Source organism: Populus alba, chromosome 15 (assembly GCF_005239225.2).
Source record: "Populus alba chromosome 15, ASM523922v2, whole genome shotgun sequence".
Taxonomy (NCBI): domain Eukaryota; kingdom Viridiplantae; phylum Streptophyta; class Magnoliopsida; order Malpighiales; family Salicaceae; genus Populus; species Populus alba.
The window spans coordinates 8,526,022-8,544,489 of NC_133298.1; the positions used below are offsets into that span (position 1 = coordinate 8,526,022).

Below are 18,468 nucleotides of genomic sequence, written 5' to 3' on the forward strand. Positions count from 1 at the left end.
TTGGGAGTTGATGTGATCATAACTTCAACACCAAGAGACCCATTAGAGGTTTTATTTGGTTCAGTTATAAGACTTAGAGTAAAGAGATTCAAGGAGACAATTAATGGATTTCTTCAAGATACATGAACTAGGGTGGACTTTAAGAGGATATCAAATAATAAAGAACAAGCCTCGATTAATTTAATTTATGTCCAAGAAAGACTTGTATGGGAGCATCCAAACATTACAAAAAGATTGGAATAAGAAGATTCAAATATGCCAATTTTGACCTTTAGCTATTATTTTGGCCATAGATGGAGGTACAAAATAATTTTGATGTGATTCTAGTTTCATTAGAAAGTAGACATCAATGTATTTCTAATGATATATGGTAGACTATATAATTCATCAAGATGAGGGAGAGATATTTGTTTGAAGTTGAGTTTTGATTCTGTCAACAAGTTATGAAATTTGATTTTAGTTTTTTTTTTTAATTAGTTAAGTTATTATTTATTTATTTTTTAATTTATTTTAGGGTTTGCAGAGTTTAAGGGTTTATTGCTAGAATTAAGAGTGTCCTTGTCTTGTCACACTTTTCTTTTCCACTCAAATATAGTTTTTCATTACCTATTTCACTTTAAGAAGTGTTTGGTCAGAAAGAATACACACATTTTATATAAAATAGTTGTAGACCTTACTAACCAAGACTTTAGTTGTAATAGGTTGGAGTAGATTTTTTACACTAAACATTTTCTTATTACACATTTGAAGATATACTCAAATGTTCTCATCTTCTTATTGTAGGATAACAAATAGATTATTTATATTTTTTTAGTTGGTATGCTTGTGTTAAAGCAATAGATGAGTTTGGCGTAAAGATCACCCAAGTCAAGGATAAAGCTAAGATATATGTTATGGTACCATGCCTAAGCAAATCTAGGAAGTGTTATTAAAAGGACTTTACTTATATCATCAACGTTTTTTCTACAAGTTCCAAGATAATTCATACATTTTATATAATATCTCTTTATATATGTGTTCTACTTGATGGTGATGATATTCATTTTTTGAAGCTTGTTCAATATGGATCTTATCTAACATCATGGCCTTTTTTTTTTATAAGGACTATGTGAGTGAGATTCAAAATATTTAGTTTGAGAACGTTTTTCATTATGAGAGGCTTCTTTAGAGGGTTAGAATACGAGTGTTCTCATGCCTACTTTCTTGCTGTCATTCTATCATATTTATTTAAAAAACTAGAGTTGTTTATGTGCATTTAATAGTGAATATAGTTGAGCTAGTTGTTGTGTTATTCATTGAGGTAGTGATAACATTCAAAATTGTTATTGATTGGCTAGAACAACTTTAGTATGCAAACTCATTTCAAAGAAGATTTAATAGAGACGTGAAGGAGTTGTTGTACATATGATGGGGATTGTAATTACTCTCACATGGCTTGGTGTTCTAAGTTTTTATCCATGGAAAGAACTTTTGATGTGTAAAATAAGAATGAACTAGTTTTTGTTTAAGTTCTCATAAATGACACCACTGATAAAGTAAAAAAAAAAAAAATCAAATTGAATTGAGCCTTTCCACAACTAATGCAATGAGCTTTGTAAGAATTTATGTTAAGTTAAACTGGGTTAGCTCTTGAACACCTACACAAAAAGTCTCATATTAAGATAAAGAACTCTTCAAAATTTAAATTAGTAATTCACATGAGGAAAATAATATACAACAAAGAGGATGAATACCACTTGCGTGGAAGAGTGATTATCATGTTTTGTGTTTAGTTGTCCATGATGACTTGGTGATCTAATGTATTTATACATCTTAGTCACATGAAATTACCTAGTGGAATGTAGAGTTGCAGGCATATTATTTGGGAGTAATCATGAAGAATAATTACTTTTACTATGTAAGTAACTTGTAAACAAAGTCATTAGTTGTTGTGTTTTATTGTGTTTTGATGAGACTTGGAGGCATCCTCATTAATAATTCAAGCAACGTAGAACGAGGAGTGCACCTCATAACACCAAATGGTTACATGGCAATGTCGTACTGACAAGGCCAAGCACCCATAACTTCCATAATTTTTGTAATGAAAAATCAGGCTTGTGTTGCGTAATGCTAATGGGTGGTCAAGCGATACTGCTTTACACACGTTAATGTGTAGGATAATTTTTCTTTTCTTTTCCTTTTCCTTTCTCTTGTAAGTTATTTGGTCAAGCAAAACTGATCCTTTACATAACTAAACATGCATCCATTCATTTGATTTTTTAGTTCCTAGTCATTAACTACCCCAAAGTTTCAGAATCCAACATTTGTTTCCAACATTTGTTCATTTGGTACTTGACCTTTCTCGAAATTCAATAATTATCTAAAATCTATAAGTTATCTTTTAAGTAATTAAACTATAGATCTAGTAATTCCAATAAAAAGCTATCTTATTCTTACACAATGTTAATGTTAATATTAGTTAATTTTCGAAATACATTTTATTTAAAATTACATTAAAATAATATTTTATTTATTTATTAAAAATTATTTTTAATATCAGCATATCAAAACAATTTAAATAAATCAATTTTAAACAAAAAATAAATGAATTTTAACCTGGTTATTGTAACATAATTTCAACTCATCAATTATACCCATTCTAATCATTAATATTTTTTTAATTAAACTTCATTTCTTTATTTATAACAGTGAAAGTTTTCACCAGCATCTCAACAGAAATCTTTGAAGTTGTCACAAGCGAAGTCATTGAAGCAGTTAGCTGCGAGCAATATAAACACACATCAATCAAACATCGAAGGCAGAAGAAAAATAAGTGATAAAAAATGCAACATTTTCATGAGGATGAATGTAGGTGCTAATTTTGTTGAGTTGTTTATGCCAAAAAACAAAACACTTTGCTCAGAGTCGGAGCAGGTCCACCAAGCACTACAAACCCTAGTCAAGTTCCGTAATGATGGTAAATATACCTATTTATTTACATATACATACAGCCCAGTACAGTGTTAGAATCCTAAATTTGGGAATCCTAATCTACATTGATGATAATACATGCACAATGCATTAAACAATGCCAGCATATAAGCCAGTAGCTGTTTAGCTGTTGAACTGCTTAATCCAGAAGCCTTGTATAAACTTTCTCAAGCCTGCTATAAACTTCAAGTTGCGGTCCCTTGGGCGAAATATTGAAGAACATTGATAAGTTAAGAAGTCATCACCATTTTTCCTTCATATAAAGAAAAGAAGAGAACTTTTTATTGAAAAGAGCATAGACACCATCATTGTGAGTTTTGATCTGCATAAAAAATTTCCTAGATTGCAGCATACTTGAAGTTAAACATCATTAGGTTCATTAGAGGTGCTACAAGCATGACCAAAACCATGTTTAACCTAAAGACAACCAATGTCTAGAACAAAAAAGAAAGACAAGTTTTTCATTTAAATTGAAACCAAATGATAGGCCTTCGCTCTACTCCAACATGGGGTTTCTATCAAAAACTAAAAGGAGCACAGTTTGGATTCCCCGGAAACAAATTCCAGGAAATATTCTTCATCAGACCAAACATATAACATATCACAGCACTTGAAATCAAAGTCAGATCTTTGCAGGTTCACTTAGCTATTAGAGAGGATGGTTTAATCAACAATGTTAGCCTAGAAAGAAACGAAATCACAAAGAACCCACATAGATAAGCATCTTAAGCCAGTTGTTGAATCATTGAAGGTTCAGAATATCACAAATCACCATGAAACAAGAGAATTACAAAGAAACAAGTAAAAATCCTCATCTCCTTCCCCGCATGCCAATTTAATCAAATGTTCTCGCGAAAGAAAAACAACTTGCGATAAAATATACCATCTGTAATTCACATACAGATGAACAAAACAACGATGGAGTATTATTATACTACATAAGGTCATATGTATACCACGGCACGAGAAAGCTTAATTATATCTCCAGGTGACCTAACACTAGGCAGATTTCCCACACTTTCCAAGAAAATATTCAGCCGTATTCCAGGTTTCGGATACGATTCATCAACTATTTTCACTGTGCAAAAATAATGTGCAAAAAATTCCTAAAAATATAAAAATTTGTAAAAATTAAATACACACGCATATGCATATATAAGAGAGTGGCTCAGAAGAGACACCTTTATAAAAGAAGTTCATCAATCTACTACCGACCACGAAAAATTAATTAGTTTTCTGGTAGCAGCCGTAAGTCCGGCCTTTTTTTATCATCATCGCCACTCAAAAATCAGGATTTTATTAAATCGATAAAACATAAAAGCTGAAACAGGAGTTTTTTTAAAAACATACCGTACCCGAACTCGAGAACGACGCCGATTAGATTGCCTTTAGCTAGTTAATAGCAGAAACGGCCTCATTTATTTACAGAAACTTGTAGTCGTCTCCCTCTTCCATCTCTCTCTCTCTCTCTCTCACTCACTTGTGACTATCATCTTGTGCTACCTCTACTTATTTAGGGTTTTTGTGAAGGGAAGGAGGCGCACACTGTTTTTTCATTTGAAGCACGTTCTTACCTTTTTGCCCTTCCTTTGTTCTAAAATAAAAGGTAGATTTTCGTATAAAGTTTTCTCTCTCCCTCTCTCTCTCTCTCTTTAAAAAAAAAAAAAAAACAATTGGATAAAGTTTGTAAATATTGTTGCTTATATATTTTAAGAATTCTTTTTTATTTTTTAAGGAAAAAAAGGATGGTTTTACCGGAAACGCTATCACGCATTACTCAAATTACAATATATTAAGAGTTTGTTTACAAACATTGTTACACAATAGTGTTTTTTTAAATTTTAATTTTTTTTATTAAAAATTATTTTTTTATATATTTTTAGATTGTTTTAATATAATAATATCAAAAATATTTTTTTAATTATTATTTTGATATATTTCTAAACTAAAATTACTTTAAACCATAATTATTATCATAATTCCTAAGTTTTTATCCGGTAACCTACTTTATTCCTAGTTTTATAAACATGTTAAAAGGCATATATAGCAATCTATGAACTAATTAAAATTTTTTTTTTGTTATTATTATTAACAATACATTAAAAAGGAAGAGTGATACACTAAAACATGTGAAGAGAAAAGAATTGTAGTAATGAATAATATTTTTCTTTATATTTTGGTGGGCTCTAAAAACGAATTTACTTATTTTTATGATTTTTTCATTAACATTTTTTTAAATTTTATTCTTTGATATATATATATATATATATATATATATATATATATATATATATATTATGTTATCTTACTTTCATGATATGGATCATGAGTTTGATAGGTTAACCCGGTTGGTTAAAGCTTTTTTTTAATTATTTTTTCAATTTCATACTTTAATATTGGGTTAACTGAAAATTAGACTTCATGATTTGTTTTATTTGCTTTATATTAGGTTAATTCGTTCTCATAACCTGAAAATAGTGTTTACCATGTTAACCTGAGTTGACTTGAATTGTTTTTTTTGTTTGAGATTTTCTTCAATTTTATCATTTAATATTGAATCGGTTAGGAATTGAATTTCATAATCTATTTTGATTTGTTTTCTATAATGATATATTGGTCTCATGATCAGGGTTACAGGGTTTAGTATTTTGGTTAAATCAAGTCTTTTTTTTTCTTTCTTTCTAAAAGGTTATCTCAATCTTATATCCTTCAACATTAGATTTACTTTTTATTAGGATGCTCTCGTCTTATGATTCATATTGTAGGTTTGATAGATTAATCCAGTTGACTCGATTTTTTTAATTGACTTTTCCCCTTAATTTCATCATTTAATATCTTGTTTGATTGGGAATTAAGCATTATGATTTATTTTGCTTTGATTTTTATGAGGTTATCTTAATCTTATAACCTGAGAATAGTGCTTAGCCATGTTAATCTATATTGACTTTGCTTATTTTTTGTGTCATTGTTTTAAATAATTTTTTTTTATAAATTTCATTATTCAACATTGGGGCTGACATGATCAATAAATAATTAAGCTTTATAATTTATTTTTATTTGCTCTTTATGGGGTTATCTCAGTCTCATGGTTAGCATCGTGGATTTGATAAGTTAATTTGGGTTAAATCAAATAGTTTTTTCTTTGTTTCTTTCTATGAGGTTACTCGGTCTTATAACTCGGATCATGAGTTTGGTGGAATGACCTGTTTTATTTTTTATGTTATGTTTTTAATTGACTTCTTTTTTTAGTCTTATCATTCAACATTGGACTGATTGAAAATTGAAATTTAGAATTTGTTTTGATTTTATTTCTATTAGACTATCTCAATTTTATAATCTAAGTCTTGAGTTTCACAGGCTAACTCGGGTCGTTTTTTTTTGTCTTTAATTGTTTTTTTTTTTCAATTTCATCATTCAACATTGAGTTGATTGGAAATTAGGTCTTATAATTTGTTTTGATTTGTTTTCTATGAGGTTATCATAGTTTCATAACCTGGGTCGCGGATTTGATATGTTAACCCGAGTTGATTCAAGCTAATCCAATATGTTGTTATCCTAATGTAAAACAACATGTCATTTTGAAAAAAATCTTAAGTTAAACTATGTTTTTACAGGTCATCCAGGTTATTTTTTAAACCTGTAAAGTCAACCGGATCATATCGAATCAACCTTTATGTAATTAAAAATTTTTATTCAGAAAATATTAGCGATATTTAAATGTATTTTTATATTTTTTAAAAAAATTAACTTGACACTGCGGGTTAAAGTTCCATTAAAAAAACTAAAAGAGATAGTAAAAATATTGTGAACCATATTTATTTTTATTATGGATTCATACAGTAATTCAAGTTTAATTTCTCATTTTTCTTTTTGTTAAAAGACAAAATTTATTTTACTCTTTCTTTTAAATTTGTCTATGTATCCTTTTCTTAACCACATTTCTTCTTCCTCTCTCTTTTTGAACATTTTTGCACCTAAGATTATGTTTTTTTCAATTTATCTCCTTTTTATGAACCAAATCAATAAAAGAGAGAAAAGATGTAGAGGAGGTGAGTTTTCATAGATTTAACAATGATTAAAGCAATGTTTGATTTGTAGGTTTCATAAAAATCAACTCAAGAAATCCATATAACGTGGCAAGAATTTAACTTTCAAAAGTCACGGGCCCGATTCAAGGAAAGAAATCCATAGGGAGGAGATGTCATTGCTACTTGGGTCACCAACATATAAATCCACCATGTTTGTAACACCCTGTAATTTAATACATTCGTAAATGAACTTTGAGCCTTAACTTAAGAAAATGAGTTTTTTTTTTTTTTTTTTTTGCAGAACTTATATAGGACTTGCCAAAACTTTTACTAAAATTTTGATAGAGTTTCCCCTGTATCGAGAGATCTCAAGTTATCGACAATCATCTTGTACATATCTTATACTTATTTCTCAATTATATCATAAGTTGAACCTCAACAATGCATCATTTATGGTACATGCATAACGTTTCGCATATTCATTCATTTCCCATTAACACATATAATTCATAATAAATGGAAGTAAAAAAACATTAAGATTACACATACAAAATAATACAATTTTATGTCCCATAATTAATATTACACACAAATAATATATATATATATATATAATTCCTCAATTGTACAACACCTACCAAGGTCAATAAACTTCTATTCTTACGTCCCAAGCGATACGAACTTTGCCTCCATCCTTCACAAGGATTAGATCTTCATCAATTTAATTTTTTTCTTCAATAATCCACAACATAAACACAATTTACCACTTTTATTTAACAATTAAGTTTCATCTAACATTTTATTTATAGTCTGATAAATCAATTATCCCGACAGTATTAACACCACACAAGTCAGTTTAACTCAAATAACATATTCCAGTCATTAGAAAAACTAATGCCACCAACCCATTACCGAGTAACTAGTTTCTCCGCCCATTTTATTCCATAATTTCCAATCAATATTCGTCTCTTTAAGGCCGAATGAATAATCCTTTCAAGATGTCAACCCCCATTTCATTAACACTTTTAATCATTCCTTGTCAGGAATAATGTTATAAGACCTTTCCCCCAAAACTTGGATTCCAACCCAAAATAGTCAATTAGATTTTTCTTTCCATAATGCCTTGAAATATTTCTAGAAATGCCGATGTCAAGATTCTTGACATCATTAGCTTTCACTTTAGGAATAGCTAATCAAGTTTCATGTAATTGTTGATATCGACATCGCTAGTCGATATCATTAACTATTCTCAACCGAATAGTCAATCAAGTTCAATATCTCTTATTTTTAGGGATGATCATGCCCATGTTAGTAAACTTTACTAACATCATTAACCTTCGCATTTGGGATCAATTAATCAAGTTTGAGGAACGATCATCAACGAAGTTCATTAATGTAATTCATATTCTTAAATCAATCACGTACTTAAATCCATTTTAATTTCTTGTTTATTTCACTTCATCCTTTCTCTTTGTGGTTTCACCCATAGATACAAAGACTAAGAATTTAACAAGTTAGTAAAATTAACATTATGTAAAAAAATATAGGTATAAAACACCTACATGCTGCAGATGCTTAGCTCGCGCTCCTGATTGTTGTTATGCCCCTCATGTGGTCCCTCCTTAAGTTCCTACCATACAAGCTCCTGAGAAGTTGGTTCCCCTTTCGAAATCTTTTCCTATATTTCAATATAACATTCTGAATCAATATTCAAATATTCCTAATTTATTCATAATATTCATAAATTCACAAAATCAAATCTTTTCCTTAAACAAATTCACAAAATAGAAAACTTCCATGAACAATTTCTATGGATGTATTTTGTTTTCATTCTTGTTATTTAAATTCATTTACATTAGAATTTATTTGGACTAATATTAAATGTCCAATTATCTCAATTCTTTATCAATGATTTTCAATGTCCAAAAGACATGACATTTCGTTACCGATTTTTGTTCTAGTGTCCAAAAACACGAATTCTCGTCAGCGATTTTTTAATTTTCCAAGACATTTAATCTATAGTCAAACAATGTAATTTAGCTTAAATTTCAACAATGACTACACATGCCAAAAATTTCCAAAACACACTCCAAATGATTTCTTATATTGTAATTCAATTTACAACATCCCTTACCATGATTTCCCATTCATTTCTTCATCAAAACATGTAATTTACCAAACATTTCAGCACCTATTTAACTAACATGACCAGTAACAATATGGGCTAATTTTCCAAAGTTAGTTTCAATTTATCCCAAACTATTTTCCCATATCATGTTCTCTATACCAACACAACCAAAGTATTAATCAATCATTTTTTTATATAGAATTTAACTATACCCATCACTTATCAAAACATCAAACATGACTCAAATACAACACAAACAATTCTTAAACACTTCCATCATCATTAAACTCATTACAATTATCCTTAGGCCCAAAACATACTTTTTATGCTAAACATCATATTCTCATTCAATATTTCTCAAACCAAACTTAAAATATTATTTTGTAAAATCATAATTCAATAAATCACAACGACATTATACATCATCATCATTAGAATAACACATCCAAAATTAACATATATCCAACGGTTAAATTTTCCTATATCAGAACAATACCGAATAGATTTGAAAATTAGAGACCTACTATTCAGGAAGTACAATTTCTAGTTGGAGTGTTAGTTTCTGATCTTAATCGTTTAGAATTTATAGAACATCCGGATGAACAACTTATCCAAGATTCAGACCCATCCAACAGTCGAAAGATGAGATAACAACCGATGAACGAGACTGTCTTGAAGGGTGATTCTCCAGAAATGTTCCTTTGGTGACAAATCTTAAACGGAGTATGTTATTGACAATCCCTCCGGTAAAAATATAGGCGAAATTAACCATAATAACATATCCAATGTTGGAAAGCCAAGATATGGCCGCTAAAGTTTCTACCTTGTTGCCATCCTGAAACCTTATATCAATTTATTCCTTTTATTTTTTGCTAATCAAGCCATTATCATGCAATTGACTTAAAAATTCACAAGAACAATTATTCCCCTAAAATATTTACATGAACTCTATAATTTTAAGCTTGGAGATTTTCTTCTCCTTATGTAAAAACAAGAGAGAAAAACAAAATTACTTTATGGTATGTTCCTTACCTTTACTACTTTTACTTATTTCAGTGAATTCTTGCAAAAATCTACAAAAAATCATGTCCTTCTCTTCCAATTTCCAGCTTCTTCTCTTTGTTTTTCTCAAGCTCTATAAATCTCTAAGTTTAGTCATTTAATTTATTTTTTTGGATGTAATCCTCCCAAGAACACTCCATTTTGATTTATCTTGAAGAAATAGACAGTATGAAGAAAATGGGAGAACAAATGGTCTCCCTCCTCTTTTTCCTTTTGCATAGGACGTGGGATGTCCTTAAAGAAGGAGAGGAGAATATTTGTTTCAATAAAATAACCAAAATGCCCTTATTAATGGCTCATGTGTCATCTTCTTTAAATTACCCAATTTTTCAGTACTTTTGTAAAGCCTTCTCAAACTCTAATTGACATGAAATTTTAACTTAAGATAAAGCAATAAGTCTGGAGATTCCTTATAAAATTTCAGCCCGATCCAACTATCGGATTGAGATATATCATCAATATCGTAAAACTAGACAATCAGTGTCTTTTATGCCAAAATCTAAATTTCATGCATTAATTTATTTTCTTAGATCATCATGAAATTTCACCTTAATTTATACTCAATAAATTCAATATTACCCATTTATCACTAATTTGTCAAAATAAGTTTTTTGACCGGGTTTACATATTTTCTCTTTTTTTTTTCTTTTATCCATTGAAACCTATCACTGGTTTTGACAACATTACGAGTTTTAAACTAAAAATCATAACCCTCATTTAGACTTCAACAATACCTTTAAATTTATTTATTGAGACCATTCTCTTTCTTACATGATATATTTATTATCATTCCCACTATTTATTCATTTCTCTCATACCAAATCTTCATTATTCATCAAGACCTCATTGCTTTGATCCTATGTTTTTTTATTTTTTTATGGAGTTGGCAGCGTCGATTCCATCACAAAAACTGCAACAGCCCCCTATCAGTGGGCTAGACCAGTGCCTATAACTTCTAATAGATCGACCAACATCCAATGGTGATTTTAGGTAGGTTAGTTTGATTTTTTTTCATTTAAGAAAAGCTTGACTCTTTCTTTGTTGTCAATCCAACCTGTAGACAAGTTAGAAATGACATGGATATGGGTGTAAAAACATCACTATTCTCATCAACAAGAGTATTTAAAGACATCAATGTAAAAACCACTCCTTTATTATTAACCTTCTTCAAAAATTGAGACATGAATAACAAACTCTTTTCTTTATCTATCTGAACCATGTAAAATACATCTACCTCTGTAGCACTAATATATGTTTCTCTTTGATGCTAAGCGTGTACATGTTGCACACCGTCTTTTTTCACACACTACATTTTTATCATATTGTTAAAACCTATCCCTAACAATATAAAACATGTATCAATAGACACTATATCACACAAAACATTATTAAAACACTTCGTGCATATGAAAAATGAAAACAAACATGGTTGTCTATTTTGAGTTACAACTTCTACATTGCCTATGTTGATATTATATTCTCATAACTCTCACCATCAATGATTAGGTTGCACAATTTTTTTTTTAATTGTACAAATTATATGAAAGATGTTAGTACATAGCTAATCTTCACCTAAATCATCATTGAGAGTTAGTAAACTCTTTTGGATGATTGAGGTAGCATTGTCATCTAAATATAGAATCTCATTATAACCTTTATCATTATAAACATGCTATCTAGTGGCTTCACTCTTTTCTTCAAACTCATCATTTATTAAAAGACTCTTACTCATGCGATTCTTTGGCTTATGACACTCATTGGCAAAATAACCTTGCTCATCGCATCTGTAACACCAAATTATGACATATGGTTTACTCAATAATAGATTTAGGTTAATTGATTGTTTGCTAGTAATTGGTGCGCACACCCAATACTCCGGTATACTTGAGTGCTTTTATTGGCTCCCTTAACTATTTCTCTACAATTAAAGCCCTATTATAAGCTTTTGAAATTGTCCACAACAATTGCAAACAAAACAAATCTTTTATAGACCATCATAACCTGTTTAAGTATCACATCACCAACTACTATTTTATCTGTAACAGGTTGTTTCTGATCAGTAGTTGATATAACTCCTTGATTTACTTGTCAACAAACCTTACCCATTCCTTTAATATATGAAATTATAATGCAATGTTTGCATGTACTCAAAAAGAAAAAAGTGATCGTTCATATTTTTCTTCATCTTTTCCTAGTCACAAATCATGGGTTTATCCTTTCACTCATGAGTTATCTCTGATTGTTCCTACCATGCAAAAGCTTACCTCTTAAATCTGATAGTCATTGACTTCACTTTTATTTGTTTTAGAACCTTTTATATTAAAAATCATCTCCATTTCATGTAACCAACAATTGAATTCTTCAGCCTATGAGGTGCTTGCGAACTCAAGAAGTTTCATCAAAACACAAGTCTTTGTGGTACTCATCTCAATCATAAGGATACCCCCTCCACTCACACCCAATAAACAAGTTCTCAACACTAGTTATAAATTCATGATCACTCGTCTTTTTATCCTCTAAATCTTGCTCCTTCAAATGATAAGTTAATTCTATAACTTGCCTTTATAAATTCTCAATCACTAGTTTGTGAACATTTTGTTTCTAAAATGAAACCTTCTTTATCAAAAAAACAATTCCCCTTCCACACCACTACATCATGCTCTGTGTCCTTTTCTAGTTATGACTATTCAAACAATGTAACACAAAAAACAACTAAGAACACTAGGCTTTGGTGCTAGTTAACACAACCGAATCTAAGTATATTAAGAATAAAAGGAACAATAAGGCAAAAAATTCATGAAAATGGTTAAAAAGGAACTAAAATTATACTATATATTTTAATTAAAAATGATCATGTCAATCCCTGACTTGAAAAAACATAAAGATTATAATAGTTTAAATAAACCTATATCCGACCTTAACCGGAAAGGAAAACTAATCCTAATCAGACATGAAAAAATAAGAGCTGAAAATCTGAAATTAATAAGAAAAAAACCAAAATTGAGAAAAAAAAAGTTTTTGATCTAATTTGAAAGCCTTCTTGACCTCGGTTCATTAAAAACTTGGCTCGCAAACTCTTCCAAAAAACTTTGGGCACGATACAATGGTCACATCAAAAGTTATGTTTGTTTTCGTTAGACAAGTTGTTTGGCACAATCAGATCTTTTCTTGAGCTTGCACAAGTCCATCTGGTCCATAAATATATATGTAGGGCTTTCCACGTGATGTGAATGCATCATATCCATATTTTACTATTCAGATCCTCCTGCATCATGCATCCTCTATCTACTAATAACTTAATAAGGGCTTTTCCATATCTGTTCTTCATATTCGGTTGTTGCTTCCTTGGGGTGCCTTACATTTACACTTGATGCAGTCTTTATTCCTACTGAAATTCAAAAAGTCACACCTACATAAACGGAAAGCAAAAGAGTTAAACATATCTTTTCATGAAAGACACTCAATGATGAGAGTGAGGAAGACTCACGATGGGCAGTGCCACTCTCCGGCCATGCTTTTGGGGCGCACACAATTGCACTTTAGGCAGACTTTATTCTTACTGAAATTCAAGAAGTCACACCTGCAGAAACAGAAAGCAAAGAGTAAGATGGATCTTATCCTGAAAGACAAATCAATCAGGAGCGAGGGAGACTCACGATGGGCAGTTCCACTCTCCAGTCTTTCTTTCAGGGCGTGGATCTCGGCAACGTAAGCATGTCTTATTGCTAGCAAAATTCATGAACCCACAGCTGCAAACAGAAACCCAAGTGACATGGACAGAAGAATTTCAAAAGCAGACAATAAGATGATTAAAAAAAAAAAAACAATATCGAATTAAAATTCCATAAAAAGTTGATAGCTTTCAAGATAGACAAACAAAGATGATATGAAAGCTGGAACACATCTTTCATAGGCTTTCTCTTTGTTTCTTTTATATTTCCATGTGTTTTTTGCTGACATAATACTTACTAAACAAGGGATTTAATGGTAGTGGTTCGTAGGGAGAATAGCATTTATTACATTTTTTTAATGTACTTGTGCATTCTTCATAAGATAAATTTCCTTTAACCATCGTCCCAAAAAAATCCTAGATAGAATTATTGATGACAAGAACTATCAATGAAATTATGTTGGATGTCATAAAGCAAGAAGCCTCACAATACGGTAACAAAAATGATTCACTAGGCAATAATATGCCCCCAATATAAAACACGCATCTTGTGTTTAACATAAAGGTACAAAGAACTGCCCTGTCATAACATCCACAACCCCCTCTTCAAAAGCACCAAGCTTTCATGCTTTCAAAATTTAATCAAATAAAAATCTCATTAGGGTGAAGAACAGATTATTTTCTCCTCATATGCTCCCACCACAATGTCAATTGTATAAATCTACATTGCGCTTGTTACCAGGACAAAAAAATAAGGTTTACCTGTTGCAATTCCAATCTCCCTTCTTCATTTTCACATCATCTACACCGGGCCTCTTTGGGCCCTCTGCTTTGCACTTTAGGCATTTTATATTTCTAGAAAAATTCACGAATTCACAGCTGCAACAGAAATGGAATGTGCCAGTTAATGGATTGAATGAGACAAAGGATGTAATAAGAGATGCAACAGGTTTATGATAACATAGAGAAGATTATGTTAGACCACTATGAAAATAATAACATCGACTCAACTACAGAAACTGGAGTTTGTAGGTTATTGCTCTACAATTCAAAAAAGAACAAGCATCAAAGGGATTTCCATGGGTTTTTGGAACAGATATAAATAGAAAGGCTAGGAATTTGTTCCTCAAATATTGTTTACCATGGGCCACCCCTGCAGTATAATATAATTACAAAGAACTCCCTCTAGTTTCTAGAATCAGATCGGTAGATTTACAAATTACTCCATTTGATTAACACGATGGCTCTTATGTCTTTACAACTCACAGATGGAATCGCCATTACGGTTGCTGAACTTAAAGATGAGGGTCCTGTGATCTCATGATACTGTGAGATTTACCCTCGTCTGTATTGAACAACATTATAGGTTCCTGAGAATTAACAAATCAAAGGTTTTACTAGAAACTATAAAAAAGAAAAGAACAGTCAGAAAATGCATCAAAAGATCCTAAAAGTCACACGAACAATTATAAGAAAATCAAATGCCCCTTGAACTAAATGCTCTAGACCAATCATTCAACAAGTGTGAGAACAGTTTTCTACCTGAAAAAATAGCAAATTGCATTCTGCCCTAATATTTAGGTGAAAACTGGCTTTTAATAGACAAAAATCATGCAAAAACTGGATAAATAAATGGTTTCTGAATCTAGCAAAGGAACTCCAAAGGCATAATGAAACTGGACCAACAAAATACAGCACAAATATAACAGCTAAAATTGTAAAATCAATCATGGTTCAAAGTTCAAACATTTGTTCTTTTCCCCTAATACTTTCGATAGAGCAAAAAACTTAAAAAGGTCAATCACAGTGTAAAGAAAATAAGATGATAGGGAGCTTACTCAGAGCATATCCAGTCTCCTTTCTTAGCTTCAATATTGTTATCACCATCCTTCTTCGCACTTTGTTCACCACATTTTTGGCATCTTTTATTTTTTGAGAAGTTCATAAAGTTGCATCTGCAAGAACATACCAAGGATTTCAATAAACAAAATGCAAATTTTTTTAACGGGGTGTCACACTGTATCTGGTGTCTGCACAAGCATATAAAAACACTACTAAAAGCAAGAGAAACATGTGGGATTAATACAGAGCTGCACTTTCCTAACAGCGACCACCTTCCCAAGAAAAGATAAAAAAGAAAAAAAGAATGGGAGCATTGGTGATGTTCATCTCATTTTGACACTACTATAACAAGTTCTGGCTTCGGATTCTTATTGAACATCCACATGCATGAGCATTCCCCCTGTGCAAAGACGAAGAAAGCTCTAGCATGCACGCATTTGAGCACAAATGTAACATTCCTATAATCTACATCATCAAGGTACTAGAGACAATGGACCTTCTGTTTCAGGCTTAATTTTATTAGATGACTGAATTGTTACTGGAGACAAAGCCATGGACATCATTTAATTGTAAGTGACTTGGGGTGATTAGTGGTAAAATAATGAAAAAGAACTGGCCTCTCATAGGACACCATAGATGCAAGGGAATGGCACAGAAGAGATGAATCTTGTTCCTTCTCAATACCCCTTAACTAACTCCTTCTCAATACCCCTTAATCCTTTTGATCTTTCAACCTCAAGCTCTCAACAACTAAAAAGTTGAAGTCTAAGCCTAAGCAATATCCTCGAAGAATGAAATGATTCCATAATATTTTCTCTTTGGGCACATACCTTCATGATGCAGTTGTAAGACGCACAATAATCAACAATAAATTAGTATTGCAAGCAAGGATGCAATGTTTGAACTGTGGGGCAATCCAAAATGGATGTAATATAAATATATTATCAAGGAATTGTTATAAACCAAAATAACATGGCAGGGTTGGGGTTACATAGAATAACTGAGAACAAAGGAGCCTTTTCCCAAATTCCAAAAAGAAGTCCTCCTGAAATCTCTGGTGGTGTTAATGAAAATCCCACAAACATTAAAATAAAGAAATACAATTCTAACATGCACGCCAACAAAAACAATTCCCAATGAGGCCATGCATCTACTTAAGCTATTAAGGATCATAAAGTTGGATTGGTTATCCAATGATTCGAACTTTGATCCCTTTTGCATTAAGAAAAAGTTCCCCTCTGATCACATCATTCAAGAATATGCAGAATTTATCAAGTTATAAAGGAAAGAATTGTAGAGATATATTTAATTATTTTCTAATTGTCACTTACTTGGTACACATCCAATCTTCTTTCTTCATTTCGACATTATCACACAGTTGGCCATCCATGAAATCAACATCTCGCTCCTTCTTATGGGAGGCTTTGGGAATATGCTTTGGTAGTGCTGGATCTTGGGGTGTCTCACTTAATTCAATCAACTCAGAAAGCAGCTTCCTTGCAGACGTTTCAATGAGCTCATTACCAGGAGATTTCTGTTCTCCTGAAATAACAAATGGATCTAGTGCATGGAACATTAAGACCCGCACTATGTCCACGGTACGACCTTCTGCGTCATTACCTTTTAGTGTCACATACGCTCTATCACAAAAACCCCGATGAGTACAAGTACCACAAGCCTGCAAGCAAGAGTCTTAACAGTTCATAAAACACAATGCCAGAAGGCACTTGAAAATTTCTATTGAAATGCATCTTTTTAATCACTAACAAATCAGGAACGAAATTAAGAAAGGAAAGCAACATACATCCCCTTCATCCTTTTGCACGTAAGCTCTCATTCTTTTAGCTGAATTAACAGCTTTTCGAAGAAGATTAGGACATCCACTCTCCACAACTGTTTGAATAGCAGGTATAGACAATGATCTGCAAAAGTGAAAACAAAACAAATTCAAGACCCAATAAACATTTCTTAATTCTCAAATATCTGAAAATCAAAATTCTCAATCTTTTAATCTTCCCACTAATCAAATTTCAATCCAACTGAAAGGGGAAAAAAGTGGCTTACTTGAAAATATCATATCTGTCACGAGCAAAGCTAAGACAAGCATTCTTTAATTGATTCATGTCAGTGTAAGCAATCTCACTAGTAGTATCGTCATCCTCTTCTTTTGCAGAAGTTTGCATAAAGTAACCCCTGGCCTTCAATTTATCAACAAAAATGACCCACTCAGGCCACGGATGTTGTTTTTGTTTCCTTTCTTGTAGAAGGGAGTTCAAGGTTTCTGTGTTATCTGTAGTTTCTGTAGCAGCGGTGGCTGCAGTGGAGGAAGAACAGTAGAGGTGGAATTGAAGGGAAGGGAAGGGTTTAAAGGAGAAAAATGGAGAGAGAGTTTTGTGGGGATGGCTATTATGAGTTGTACGGAGAAAAAGCGAAGTGCCAAAGAGTAAGAATCTTGACGCTGATGACATTGGTGGAAGGTAGAAAGATGGAGGTTGGGGGTTTTGCAGGGTTTTAGGCAAATGGCAGCAAGCAAGCACGGGAGACTTGTAGCGCACACGGCTCGGATTTTGCACAAAGCTTCGCCCTGTTTTAATTTTGATTGTCATCTCTCATTTTTTATTTTTTTTGGGTTTACATGCAATAATTGAATATTTACTAGTTCGTAATCTCTAAAGAATATTTTTTTTATAATTAAAAAATTAATTTATTTCTTTTTTAAGTTAATATAATTTTTTTTATTGAAGTTATACTTAATTGTTAATAACTAT

At 31.5% G+C, this 18,468-nt stretch overlaps 1 protein-coding gene, 1 long non-coding RNA gene and 1 other non-coding gene across 3 annotated transcripts; all 3 read right to left on the bottom strand.

Annotated features, from left to right (window-relative positions):
- Positions 1-2,813: 2,813 nt before the first annotated feature.
- Positions 2,814-4,616, bottom strand: LOC118051008 (uncharacterized). Its single transcript, XR_004687972.2, has 2 exons — positions 4,321-4,616; positions 2,814-3,223 (listed from the first exon to the last, which is right to left on the bottom strand). It is a non-coding gene; the product is annotated as an uncharacterized lncRNA (long non-coding RNA).
- Positions 4,134-4,250, bottom strand: LOC118051026 (small nucleolar RNA snoR113). Its single transcript, XR_004687973.1, has one exon. It is a non-coding gene; the product is annotated as a small nucleolar RNA snoR113 (small nucleolar RNA).
- Positions 4,617-13,141: 8,525 nt separating the features above from the next.
- On the bottom strand, positions 13,142-18,321 carry LOC118051009 (uncharacterized). The gene is made up of 8 exons (XM_035061509.2): positions 17,765-18,321; positions 17,505-17,622; positions 17,032-17,378; positions 15,697-15,813; positions 14,621-14,737; positions 13,845-13,937; positions 13,676-13,768; positions 13,142-13,597 (listed from the first exon to the last, which is right to left on the bottom strand). The coding sequence occupies exons 1-8, from the start codon at positions 18,304-18,306 to the stop codon at positions 13,513-13,515; spliced, it is 1,512 nt and encodes a 503-aa protein (XP_034917400.1). The 5' UTR covers positions 18,307-18,321; the 3' UTR covers positions 13,142-13,512.
- Positions 18,322-18,468: the final 147 nt, after the last annotated feature.